The 12591-nt window shown below is 46.6% G+C and overlaps 1 protein-coding gene across 4 annotated transcripts; it reads left to right on the forward strand.

The window, feature by feature from the left end:
• Positions 1-1553: 1553 nt before the first annotated feature.
• On the forward strand, positions 1554-11047 carry ELF3 (E74 like ETS transcription factor 3). 4 transcript variants are annotated; one of them, XM_048498875.1, is made up of 9 exons: positions 1554-1674; positions 3327-3497; positions 4660-4881; positions 5344-5400; positions 5500-5619; positions 5952-6044; positions 6795-6893; positions 8008-8206; positions 10794-11047. In XM_048498875.1, exons 2-9 carry the CDS (start codon positions 3335-3337, stop codon positions 10903-10905), a joined length of 1065 nt encoding a protein of 354 aa, XP_048354832.1. In that variant the 5' UTR covers positions 1554-1674; positions 3327-3334; the 3' UTR covers positions 10906-11047. The 4 variants fall into 4 exon arrangements, with proteins under 4 accessions (XP_048354832.1, XP_048354834.1, XP_048354833.1 ...); XM_048498877.1 differs by having other exon boundaries at positions 8011-8206; XM_048498876.1 differs by having other exon boundaries at positions 5503-5619.
• The last annotated feature ends 1544 nt before the right edge of the window (positions 11048-12591 follow it).

Below are 12591 nucleotides of genomic sequence, written 5' to 3' on the forward strand. Positions count from 1 at the left end.
ATGCACTGTTATTGTTAGGGGAAATGCCAGAGGAAGGTGGGGGAATTTGCCAGCTTGATGTAGTGCCTGCTAAGTGGCATTAGAGTCCCGGGGCAAGCCCAGTGCCAGACAGCATTCTCAGAAATGCCATGTGGTGAGTGCCTGACGTCAATAGGGTGTGACAAGCACAATGCCTCTGGCCCAGCCAGCTAGGCCGGTTGCTTGGTGGGCTGTTGGGTTTACCACAAGACTGTTGTGAGTAAATAGTTCAACCACCTGGAAGCATCACTGTCCGGCCACCAGAAACAAGGCAGAGATCAGTCCCATCTTCACAATAGCCCCTCCCCAACAACACATCTACAAGGCACGGAGTGTGTCCCACTGAAACCAGGGAGACAATGGCTGTTTTCACAAAGCATGTTTACATATTTATTTATTTTACCCTGCTTTTTGCTAAGGCATGACTTCTGTTCCCACAAGTGAAAGATGAGACCATGACCTAAATCTACCTGCTTTGCTAAGCCAGTGTGTGTCTGGGGTGGGGGGTGGGGGGTGGGGGGTGGGTGGGGGGAGGGGATATTATCCCAAAGATCTATGCACTATTATTGTTAGGGAAAATGCCTGAGGAAGGTGGGGGAAATTGCTCAGGTGGGGAAGTTTGTCTGCTTTGATGTCTCAGGGTGGCTGACTGAGCATTTCTGGGGGCAGGGGTTGCATTTCCCTTGCCTGGTGATTGAATTAAAAAACCCCAATGAGCTGAATGTTTTTTTAAGGCTATTCTCTGCATAAACAGAGATAATGTTAATGAAAAGGAGGCTGAGAAAAATTCTCATGTAAAGAGGGCAGTGGGTGAACAAGCTTCCCATTTCCCCCATTCTGGAAGTTCCCAGGTGCCTCTGTCTTGTTTAGCATCTTCTTCGCCACCATCACCTCACCTTACATTTGGTATTCAGAGGGTCAGTGAAAGGACTTGGTGGTGGCCAACTGGGGGGAGATCCCAGAAGCAACAACAACCTGACTTGTGGCATCTTTCATGCGTGATCTGTGCCACCAGTGGCCTTTCTATTCTAGAGCCCACTTAGCCAGACCTACGCCTGTGTTGGCCTGAAGACCTTGTCTTTGGCTAGAGCCTGGATGGGGTGGGGGTGGGGGTGGGGTTGTGAAGCCGGGCCCTGCTAGATGCCCTCTGCGCCTCCTTCCTCCTGGGTCCTCTGGTGAGCCACCTGCCTTGTCCGCAGTCTCACCCCCGCCCCAGTTATAAACAGCTATTCTTGGCCGAGGAGGGGGCCGCGGACCGGTTTGTCTGCTTTGATGAGCAAACGCGGCTGCGACGAAAGGCCGAAAAACACCGGCCTGGGTGAAACTGGCACCGGCCCTGCCAGGGCTCTGGTAATGATTAAACTGTCCGCCTAGATTTCCCGGCAAGGTAAGCTGGCACGGGCCCAGATGGCACCCATTATGCAAATCCCCTGGGGCGGGAGCTGAGTACCTGGACCTCGGAATTCCCCTAGAGGTGGAGATCGTTTTACGGGAGACGCCCCTATAAAGGGACAGGTATGGGGAGGGGCCGAGCCATACAGAGGAGTGGAGTCACAAATACTAGGGCACAGGTGAGCGAGAGGCCAGAGCGCGCTGGGGCTGCCTGGCTGAGCCGACTGCTGAGTGTGGATTAACAGCTGCAGGGACACCTGCCCGGTAGGTAACAAAAGGGGCCGGGGCCGGGGAGCAGCCGCGGCTGATCGGGGTTCTTCTCCTATCTGCGTATTTTCTGACAACTTGTGAACAAAGAGCAGAAGGATCCTTCATCTCTTCTTCCCTTCCCTGCGACCATCTTCCACAGACATTGTTCACGGCTGGGATGGAAATTGGAGTCTGTACTGAAAGTGGGTGGGGGAGAATCCTGAACCAGCCAGGCGGAGAAGACAAAAGACTTGCGCCCTGCAGTCCCTCTCTATCAGTTTTTAGCCTATTCTTTCTCTTCCCTCTCCCCCCCCCCCCTCATCTTGCTCTTCTTACAAGGAGCCCCGGGCAGAGTGGGTGGTGCTCCCCTCCCCTTTATCCTTACAACAACCCTGCAAAGTGGATTAGCAGAGAGAGAGAGAGTGGATGTGAGTCAAGATCATACAGGGCTGAGGAGTGCATTTGAATGCATAATCCAGCACTTTTACCACCTATTTCACTCCTCTTTGGGTAGCAGGGAAAGAAAATATGCTGGGCTTGGGCTGGTTCAGTCTGAGCCCAAAATCTTGCCATTTGGTATTTGTAGGCGTCTTAACTTTGCAGTAGAGAATGGATGGTGAGTTTGTGAGTGACTGTAGCTGAGCTACTACATGGAAACTGAGGTGATTCAGGAAAGTCAAGGTCTTTTTTCCTCTAGATTAAGCAGAGCCTTCTGTCCATCTACAAGCATCTAGGGAGCAAATGAAGTTGTATTGTGGAAGGCTTTCACAGCCAGAATCAGCTGGCTTCTATGGGGATTTTTGGGGCTGTGTGGCCATGGTCTGGAAGATTTTTCTTCTAATGTTTCACCAGATTTCCAGTCTTGAGTTTCCAGTTTCAGAAAGAGATACTTTATTAGCAACTAAGCTAATAAAGCTAATTTAACTGGAGATGTCAGAGATCAAACCTGGGGCCTTCTGCATACAGGGCAGGTGCTTTGCTATGGAACCACAGCCCCATTGTAGTGGACTTGCTGGGCACCTACCAGGCAAATCTTGGAAGATGCTAAGAGAACGCTACCTGGGGCTCTTGTCTATGTCTGCCAACAAGGTTAAAAAGAAATAAAAATTCAAGCTTGTTAATTGTGTCTCTGAGCCATAGCGAATATTAACAGTTAATGAACAGAATATTTTTATAGTTCTTTAAAAAGTAATGCTTTTTATTTTCAAAAAGCTCCACAAACTTTATTGTGCTAAGTTAGTTCAAAGGCCAAAGTGAAGTAGATTTGATTGTTCCTGTTTATTTCAAGCAGACGGTTAGCTGCAGACAACGAGCAAATTAGGTTGTTTTATCATACAAGAATATAACTTGGTTGGTTGTAGAGAGACTTTCCTTGGCTAAAAATCTGTGGCTCTGTGTTTTGAGACACCCCCTCAATTGCTGGGGAATCTTGAGCAAATTCCAGCAACAGGGAAACTCAAGGATTGCTGAGAATCTGGAGGAATTGCTGGAGATCAGAAGTGACTCTCGCAAAAGTGGGGCTTTCAGCAGTGTTGAAGAGGGGAAATGGTGTGTTTGATCAATACCACCTCAGGAGGGATAATGCTGTCTATGCTGTGCTGGCAAATTCTTGCAGGTGGAGCTGGCGGGATCCATCTCCCTATCTAACCATTTTAAATTTCTGACAGAAAATCCCATGGCAGGATCCTGTGAGATCAGCAATCTCCTTTCAAACTACATCTCTGCCATGTACCAGTCAGAGGAAGTTCCTGCAGACACAGACCTGCTGACCCACCTTGAGGATGATGATAATCTTCCTCCCCCACTGTCTAACATAAACGTGCCAACAGAAACAACTGGTAGGTGTCCAAGGGTTTATTGCTGCAAGACAATCTGGTCAATGGACATCTTGTATCCTCCAAGGAACATGTCGTCCTATGACAAACTGGATGTGGAGGGTGTTGCTTCCCATAACAGGGTGATGGCAGCAAAGGGCAGTCTAACTTTTTCAGCAACCACACCGGTGGGTGGTAGGAGACATGGCCTTGAACAAGGTACATAATGGTAGCTTAGAGGTTCATTGGAGCTTCCCTTCTGCCCTTCTTATGGTTAATATTGAGCAATCGCTTTAACTACAATTGGGATAATGTATGGGGGAAGCTTTGAACCCTCAAACTGAGCTATATTATTAATAATAATTGTGTGGTAACATGTCACAACCAACTCATGGTGACTCCAAGACCATGGACTTTCAAGAAAACTGATGAGCAGAGGTAGTTTGCCATTACCTTCCTCTACTTAGCTACCGCAGTCTTCCTAGTGGTGTCCCACCCAAGTACTAGCCATGGCTGTTCCTCCTTAGCTTCCAAGCTCTGATAAGATCAGGCTGACTGAGGAATCAGACTGTTCCTCTTTACTGTTTCTGGGATAATGCTGAGGCAAAATTGTGAATGCTCGGATTGAATTGTTTTAATATTAAGATTGATAAGTGTTACCGTTTCTCTCTCCCATACCTGTGAGATATTCCTTATTTAAAGAACTGATTTGGCAGGGATAGGAGAGACTGCTGCTTTTGAAGCACTGTGAAGTGTGCAGGGTTAGTTTTTTTTTTTTAAAAAAAAAACAAAGCCGTATATTGATAGCTTGAAGAGTTGCTGGGAATTTCTCCAGTTTGCCTTCCCAACAGTGAAAAGCCAAATAGTAACCTTTGTAGGGGAAGTCGGCCCGGCTGAAGCTGCCGTTGTCGGCTTCTAATGGAGGCCAGACTGACTAAGCTTGGGGCTGTGAAACTGCTGTCCTGAATGACCTCACCTTGGTGGGGAGGGGCATGTTCAGAGATAAGAGAACAGGTGACAGGTGTACGTGTTAACCACTGTGACTAAGCAAGATAAATCTTGTGCGTAAATGAGCGGGCCACACCCTGTGCTGTTGAGGCAGCAGAGTGTTCCAGACCTGCCGAGCAATGAACTAATGTGCACCTGTTCCACTAACCCCTCTCTTTGCTTCCTCCCCACTCTTCAGGCAGACCCACATGGTATGGTGAGATGCCCCATTGCTGGAGCAAGTCTCAAGTCCTGGACTGGATCAGCTACCACGTGGAGAAGAACAAGTATGACGCCAGTGCCATTGACTTCTCCTGTTGCAACATGGATGGCAACACCCTTTGCCAGTACACACGGGACCAGCTTGGGCTCATCTTCGGACCCCTGGGTGACGAACTGTATGAACACCTGCATGAAATCAGTGAGTGTGGCTGCTGCCCCTCAAGGCAAAAATGGGCAAATTGGGTTGATTTAAATTTAGAGGCCGTGTGGTCTCACAGGAACAGCCTGGAAATGCTAGAAATTCACTGGGCAGGTGCCATGTTTTATGATGGGTTCAGCCTACATGCCTGTAACACCTTCTGAAGACACAGAAGTACACTCAGTTAAGCTTTTCCAAACCTTTCACATCCAAGCCAAATAAAGCTTCATTTGTTAAATTTCTGAACTAAATTTCTGCTGGGTGAAGCCAAAAGATCAGCATCATTTAGTCTAATGGTTCCTGTTTCTTGGTACTTGGCCCTGATAAATCTTAACAGTTCAGGAATTAGGAAAGCATCTCTAGGTTTGCCCCTTAACAATGCCGGGGATAGAATTTGTAATGATAGCATTCCGTCTTATTCACAAGGAATATTAAGGCATATAGCTTTCTCCTTACTTGCAGCTTCAGTCCCAGATGAACTAGGATGGATTATGTCCGTGCTGGACTCCAACCCCTTAGGTAAGAGAATAAACGTTTTGGCTGCTCTCTGTCTCTCTTGTGATTGTCCATACTGTGGGTGGATTTGTGTGTTCAACTACCAGTTGCTTTCTTTGTTAGCAGAAACTTTTGGAAACACTTGCTGTCAGGAGGAGGAGATGAAATTAGCAAACCTTTTCTCACCGCCTGACTTCTACTTCCCTGGAGCCATGTCACCAGACAGTTCTGGGTCTCTCACAGGTATGGCTGCTGTATCCTCTCAGCATTTTCTGCCTTTCAGTAAACTCTGGCTTGAGTGTTATAGGAGACAAACTGGTCTTAATAGATCCAGCTAGCTATAAACTCTGCTCCCAGCAACAGTTTGCTTCATTTTGTGGGCTATATTCAGACTCTTCATAATTCTTATGAACAGGAACATCTAGGTCTTATAAATGGGGTGATAGAGTGAAATTTCCTCACTCTCCCCCATATTTTCCAAGCAGAGGATATCTGGGGAATCTTCTAGAGCAGTTGGGATCTTGCTTTTGCTTGTTGCAGCAGCTAAAATTTCATGTGTTTTTCTTTCTCCACAGGGACTATGTCCCAGAGCCCTCACTCTCAGGACTCCGGTGGAAGTGACCTTGAACTTGACCCCATAGATATGAAGCACAGTCCCTTTTCCGATGGTGAGATATGTGTGGCCTTATCAGTGGGAGCCTGTGTGTGAGAGTGAGAGAGTGAGAGAGAGAGAGAATGAAGGATTAATCCGAAGGTGGGCTCACCATAAAGTTCTCTCCTTAGTGACAGAATGTGAAAATAGACCATTTATTAGGTGCTTATAAGTAAGAAGACATTAGGTACATTAGGAGAAAGGATATGGTTTATCAGTCCCATTATTTATAGTTGTTTATTAAAATATTTACCTATAATTTTCCCTTTTGTAGCACAGAGTGGCTTATGATTCATAATTAAAGTAGTGACCTAATTCAGCTAAAACTTATTAAAGCACCAGAGGATGCTTTCATCAGAATTCCCCTGCAAGGGAATGGCCAAACAAAGGGGGGGGGGCGTGTTTGTGCCTCTCACTGCTTCCCAGAGACTGCTCCGTATAGGACAGTGGTGGTGAACCTTTGGCATTCCAGATGTTATGGACTACAATTGGGCATGCTGGCAGGGGCTGATGGGAATTGTAGTCCATAACATCTGGAGTGCCAAAGGTTCGCCACCACGGGTATAGGAGCAGCCAATGTTGAGAAAGAAAGAACAAGCTCCAGTAGATTTCAAGCTGACAGCCTTCGCAGGGATGGGGTGGGCAAAAGGAAATAACCCGAGGCACTCAGGCGGTACATGGGGGCAAGCCTAGGCCAAGAGAGAGTACTTGATGTGCTCTGGGAAATAAGACTGTATTCATCTTGTTTCTTATCCTCTTTTTGCAGACGACTATAAAAAAGATCTCAAAAAGCGGAAAAGGGGACGTCCCAGGAAAGTCAGCAAGGAGAACAGAGACTGCCTGGAGACCAAAAAGAGCAAACACTGTACGTGAATCTCATTCTTGGCTAGGATCAGTTCAAGACTTTTTGACCTCGATTTTTGCCCCAGATTCTTTTGGCAGCATTCCAACGCAGCTTGGGACACAACATTCGTGGTGGACAGGGGCACTTGAGATGCTTATCCAAATCCTTAGTCCGTGGGGGGGGGGGGGAGCACCTGCTCAGTGAAGATTCATAAACATTACATAGCACAGAGGCCCAGCTCCTTTAGATCCTTTTATTCCATAGGGACAAAGGCAATGCATTTCTGATCACCCTCGTGATTGCCCAGCTATCTCCCTATATAACCGGGTTCAGAGGTGGGATCCAGCAGGTTCTCACCAGTTCCCGAGAGTGGGTTACTAATTATTTGTGTGTGCCGAGAGGGGGTTACTAATTGGGTCTGCTTTTCCGTTAGAAATTCCATTAGGTCCAAAAATCATAAAGTCCTGTTGTTTCCTATGTGGCTGGTTAGCGAAGGTAAAAAACGGGATAATTCTCCCTGTTGGGCTGTTTTAAAAACATGTTTTAGAAATATGGCAAAGTTCCTTGTTTAAGGAAAGTCTCCTTCTTTTGATTTCTAGAAACAAAATTAAGTATTTGAAAGTATTAAGTATTTGACAGGCAGTCAATTAGAGGAGAAGTAGTTGTTTCTGTTGGCAGTAGACAATAGGACTTGCTATAATGAGTTTAAATTATGGACAGAAAGATATCAGCTGGAAATTAGGAACTTTTTTAAACTGTAAGAGTTTTTTACAGGAACAGAGAAATTATGTATGCCCCGCCCCCGGAATGCCCGGCCACGCCCCCGTCGTGCCCCGCCCAGCCCCATTGGCGCTACCCCACTGTTTGAATCCCACCACCATGGGAACCTGTTACTAACATTTTTGGATCCCACCACTGACCGGGTTCCAGCTTCTTGCTAGGCTGAATGGTACCAATTCAGCTGCCTGGTGGGTCTCCTGCCCCCAAGGAGGCACAGAGCTGACTTGGATGCCCAGCCCAGTTATGTGTGCTCTGACACCCATGGAAACCTGTGGTTTAAGGTCCTCCTTCTTGCACTCAGACAGCTGGTCCTAATGGGCATTTTTAAAATTTTTGTCCCTGTTTTCTTTTGAAGCAGCCCCAAGAGGCATCCACCTGTGGGAATTCATCCGGGACATCCTAATTCACCCAGAGATGAACGAGGGGTTGCTGAAATGGGAAGACCGCCGAGAAGGCATTTTCAAGTTTCTACGCTCTGAGGCGGTGGCTCAGCTGTGGGGACAGAAGAAGAAGAACAACAGCATGACTTACGAGAAGCTGAGCCGAGCCATGAGGTGAGTGCCATGGCAAGGAGGCAAGGGGGGGGGGGTTTAAAAACAGTAATTAGGCATGACAGGGAACCCAGCTCTATGTAATCTTGTGCTGTGGGAACATTTCCATCAACTCATTTCTGGCCCAAGTCAAAGAGCATGTTTCAAGTCCCTTGGAACCCCTGTTTTGTGATTGGGTGTGTTATTTATATATGGCTATAAGACATGCACAAGCCTTTACAGTGTAATAAAAGGGGAGAACAGGTTGGACCCTAACTTATAATTTACATTTAAACTGTGAGGGGACAAGGCTAATCAAAATCAGAGAGCTGGAAGGGGCCATAAAGACCATCTGGACCTACCCCCTGCTCAGTATATCATCAGCCTAAAACATTCCTGATAAACATTCATCCAGCCACTGCTTGAAGACTGCCAGTGAGGGGGAGCTCACCATCTCTTTAGGCATCCAATTCCACTGCTGAACTACTCTTACTGTAAATTCCGCCCCCCCCCCCTCCCCACAACCAATAGCCAGCAGGTACCTTTCCACTTGTAAATTACATTGATTATTGCAAATCCAGTCTTCTGCCAACAGCTCTTTGCCCTTCTAAGTGAGGGCAAGTGCCCTTTCAAGTGCTCTAAAAGCAATCATGTCCTCCCTCAACCTCTTCTTCTCCAGACTAAAGATTCCCAAGTCCATCAGCCTTTTTTCGAAGGGCTTGGTCTCCTGCCCTCAAATCATCCCTGTCACTCTCCTCTATGCCAGATCCATTTTGTCCACATCCTTTTTTTAAGTGAGGCCTCCAAAACCACACACAGTACTCAGGTGTGGCCTGACCAATGTATTGTACAGCAGGACTATGACATCTTGTAATTTGGATGTTATGCCTCTGCTGACCACCCCAAGACCACATTAGCCATTTTTGTTGTTGCATCGTGCTGACTACTCATAATTAGTTGACAATCCACCCAAACCCCTAGATCTTGTTCACATACACTGCCACCAGAAGTGTACCCCCTGGCCAATATTCATGCTTCTCATTTTTGTTCCCCAGATGTAGAACTCTTCACTTATCTTTGTTGAATTGCATCTTGTTCACACCTGCCCCCTTTTTACAGTGTGTTCAGATGTCACTGAATTCCATCTCTTTTTTCTGGGGTATTCACTAGTCTTCTCAGTTTGGTGCAATCTTCAAATTTAATGAGTAGTTCCCTCCTCTTCTCATCCTGATCATTTATAAAAATATTGAAAAGTACCAGGCCCAGAATGGTGGCCCCCCCATTTGACACCTCCCTCCAATCAGATGAAATGCCATAGATAAATACTCTTTGGGTACAGTTCTCCAACCAGTTCCCTAGCCAGTTCACTATGCTAGAGTACAGTCGGCAGTTCTCCAGCTTACCCATTAGAACATCATGGAAAACCCTGACAAACCCTTCACTGAAATCTAGGTAAACAATGTTGATGACATTCCCCCGATCCAGTAACCCTGTCACTCAATCGAAGGAGGAAACCAGGTTTGTCTGGCAGAACCGGTTGGGGACAATCTGTGCTGACTTCCCCAGAACACCAAGTTGTCTTTCAGATGCTCGTGGATTGACCCCTTTAAAATCTGCTCCTATATCTTTCCTGGTCATACTGACTGGCCTGTAGTTTCCTAGGTCATCCCTTTTCCCTGTTTTGAAGATCAGGGTATCATTTGCCCTCCTCCAATCTCATGGCACATCTCCCATCCTCCAGGAGGTCTTGAGGATGATGGACATAGCTCCTGCAAGTTCTCTAGAACATTCTTTGAGCCCCCTTGGGCATACACCATCTTGCCTGGTGGATTTGTTATATTAAGTGAAGTATGGCTGAGCCTCTTGTACCGTCCTCCACCATTTGAAAAAATAAGATTGTCGGCTGGGCAGGTCAGGAAGTTGTGTGACTCTAGATGCTCAGCAGACAGCCACTCTGGTCAGGTGGTCTGCAGCCGACTCCACAATAATGTTGGACCTTCTTTTTGTAATACTCATCCAAATACTGTTACTTTCTCCAGTGTACTGTCAAAGGCTTTCACGGGCGGATTCAATTGGTTGTGGTGGGTTTTCCAGGCTGTGTGGCTGTAGTCTGGTGGATCTTGTTCCTAACGTTTCACCTGCATCTATGGCTGGCATCTTCATAGGGGTATCACAGAGGGAAGCCTGTTACAGGTGGCATAAGCCCATTGAGTCCAATGGAGAGCTTTTTGGCAGTGGGGAGAGGTTTTTTGTCTCTCTGCACCACCAAAAAGGCCTTTTGAGGCAGCAGGGCACTGCCCCAGGGCTCTGAATTGGGCTGTTAAGAAGTGTATAACTCTGACTAGGATTGCACTGTAAATCCCTATGCCACCCTGGCTCTGAGAATAAAATAGAACTCCATTTATATCACCCTGATCTCTTTGGAATAAAAGTGGGACACACAAGTTCACAGAGAAGAAAAATATTTCCCTAATCTTTGAAGGCTGCTTTACCACCTCCACCTCCCCAGGATTATGTTTGTCCTCCCTTGTTACAAACATGCCCCAAACTTCCTTGTGACTTCCTGAGATTGTTTTGCATCAGGCTTTGACTTCCTCTTTCCTTCCCTCAGGTATTACTACAAGCGGGAGATCCTTGAGCGAGTGGATGGTCGGCGGCTTGTGTACAAGTTTGGGAAGAACTCCAGCGGGTGGAAGGAGGAAGAGGTGCAAGAAAGAAGCTAAAGAGAGCTGCAGGAGCCAAACATGGACTTGGCTTTGGCCCACTGGTGCTCAGAAGACTCATTCTAAGCACAATGCACTGATGTGGGCCCAGAGCCCTGAAGCTGCTTTTCAAGCAGTGTGTGTTAAGACTCCGGCCCCTTCATGGGGCAAAGTGTACAGGCTGGCTCCCAGCCGGAGTGCAGGTAATTACAGCTGATATTTTGGCTCAAGTAGGTTATTGTGAACCATTATTATTTTGTTGCAATTGGACTCTGGCTGCTGTTGATTCTGAACGGGATTACAATGCCTTTGGCTGTCCAAGCAGAAGGAACAGGTCGTTCTCAGCCTTTGCTTTGTCCCAAAGGACAATTCTTAGAACATCAAATGGTCTGCTGATTTGGAGTGAATGCTACAGTCGACTGTGTGTGGGGAACTGGGATTTGCCACTGTGATGCCAGAGTCTGGGGATATGGATGTCCACTATGGAGTGGTGTTTGGAATGTCCCAGCTGTGGACTGGCAGAAGTTATTGGACCAGACTTTGCTTCTGTTGCTAAGATCATCCTGAATTTCAAATGGGTTCGTAAGGCAAAAGTCACGAGCCCTCTTCTTTGGCTCTTCCCTAAGGAAAGTCCCACTTTCCAGAAAGCATGGCACTGGGCCCCACAAACAGCCTCCTCTTGCTCCTAATTTATGTGATATAGGTGTGTTTATATAATGTAAATAGATATATATATATATTTTTCATTATGAAAGTTGAGTGATTGTGTCAGGAAGCACTGGGCATTGTCAATAGCAATGATTGTTGTTCCTAATATTCAGCTGGGCTGAAAAAAAATCTTTATTTTGAAATCAAAGTGTTTGTAGGATGTTGTACCAGCTCGTTGGTGACTCCAGGAGAGCCCTGCGTGTGACGTACAGGCTTCTTGCTTTTTAACAATTAACCAATAAATCACTGGTTTTGTTGGTTTTTAATCACTGTGTAGTGCTTGGTGTCAAAAACATTTGTTACTAGGGGATGAAGTAAAAAGATTTCACCAGGACAGGGATTTGCCTCTCTCCCAAGGTGGCATCTCTAGGAAGTGGTCCCTCATTCAAAGATGCGTCGTGCTGACTGGATGCCTTGGGCAGTGGAGCAAGTGAACTCTGGGTTAGAACAGCCATGTTGTCATTAATCTATAGTCCTATGAGATAGGAAAAGCCTGCTGTATAAGTCCAGCTCTCTGGGCCATCTGGCTCAGTTTTCTGCTTCAAGTGGTGACTAGCTGGAAACCGACAATAGGGGGAAAAATTCATAGATTGCTTCAATTTGTTCCCTTAGCTCAGTGGTTCTCAACCTAGGGGTAACAGGGGTCGCCTAAGACTCTCTGAATCAGTGTTCTCCATCTGAGGAATGGATAAATGTTAGGGATGGTGGTCACCACAACATGAGGAACTGTATTAAAGGGTCGTGGCATTAGGAAGGTTGAGAACCCCTGCCTTAGCTCATAAGGCTCTCATTGTTTCCTGGGGTCCTTGGAACTTTTCTAAGCCTATCTCCTGCATGGCTCATCAATGTAATTTTCAAGTCATTTGTTTCTGGTGTTTGAAGAGTTATCATCCACTTTTCAGAGTTAATCTAGACTTCTAGAGAAACTAGAATAGGGCTCATTTTGTTCATGCTGAGGTAGAGAACGGAGGAAGCAGGCTGCTAGACGCAGGCTAATCC

The sequence above is a fragment of the Sphaerodactylus townsendi genome, linkage group LG05 (genome assembly GCF_021028975.2).
Source record: "Sphaerodactylus townsendi isolate TG3544 linkage group LG05, MPM_Stown_v2.3, whole genome shotgun sequence".
NCBI lineage: Eukaryota > Metazoa > Chordata > Lepidosauria > Squamata > Sphaerodactylidae > Sphaerodactylus > Sphaerodactylus townsendi.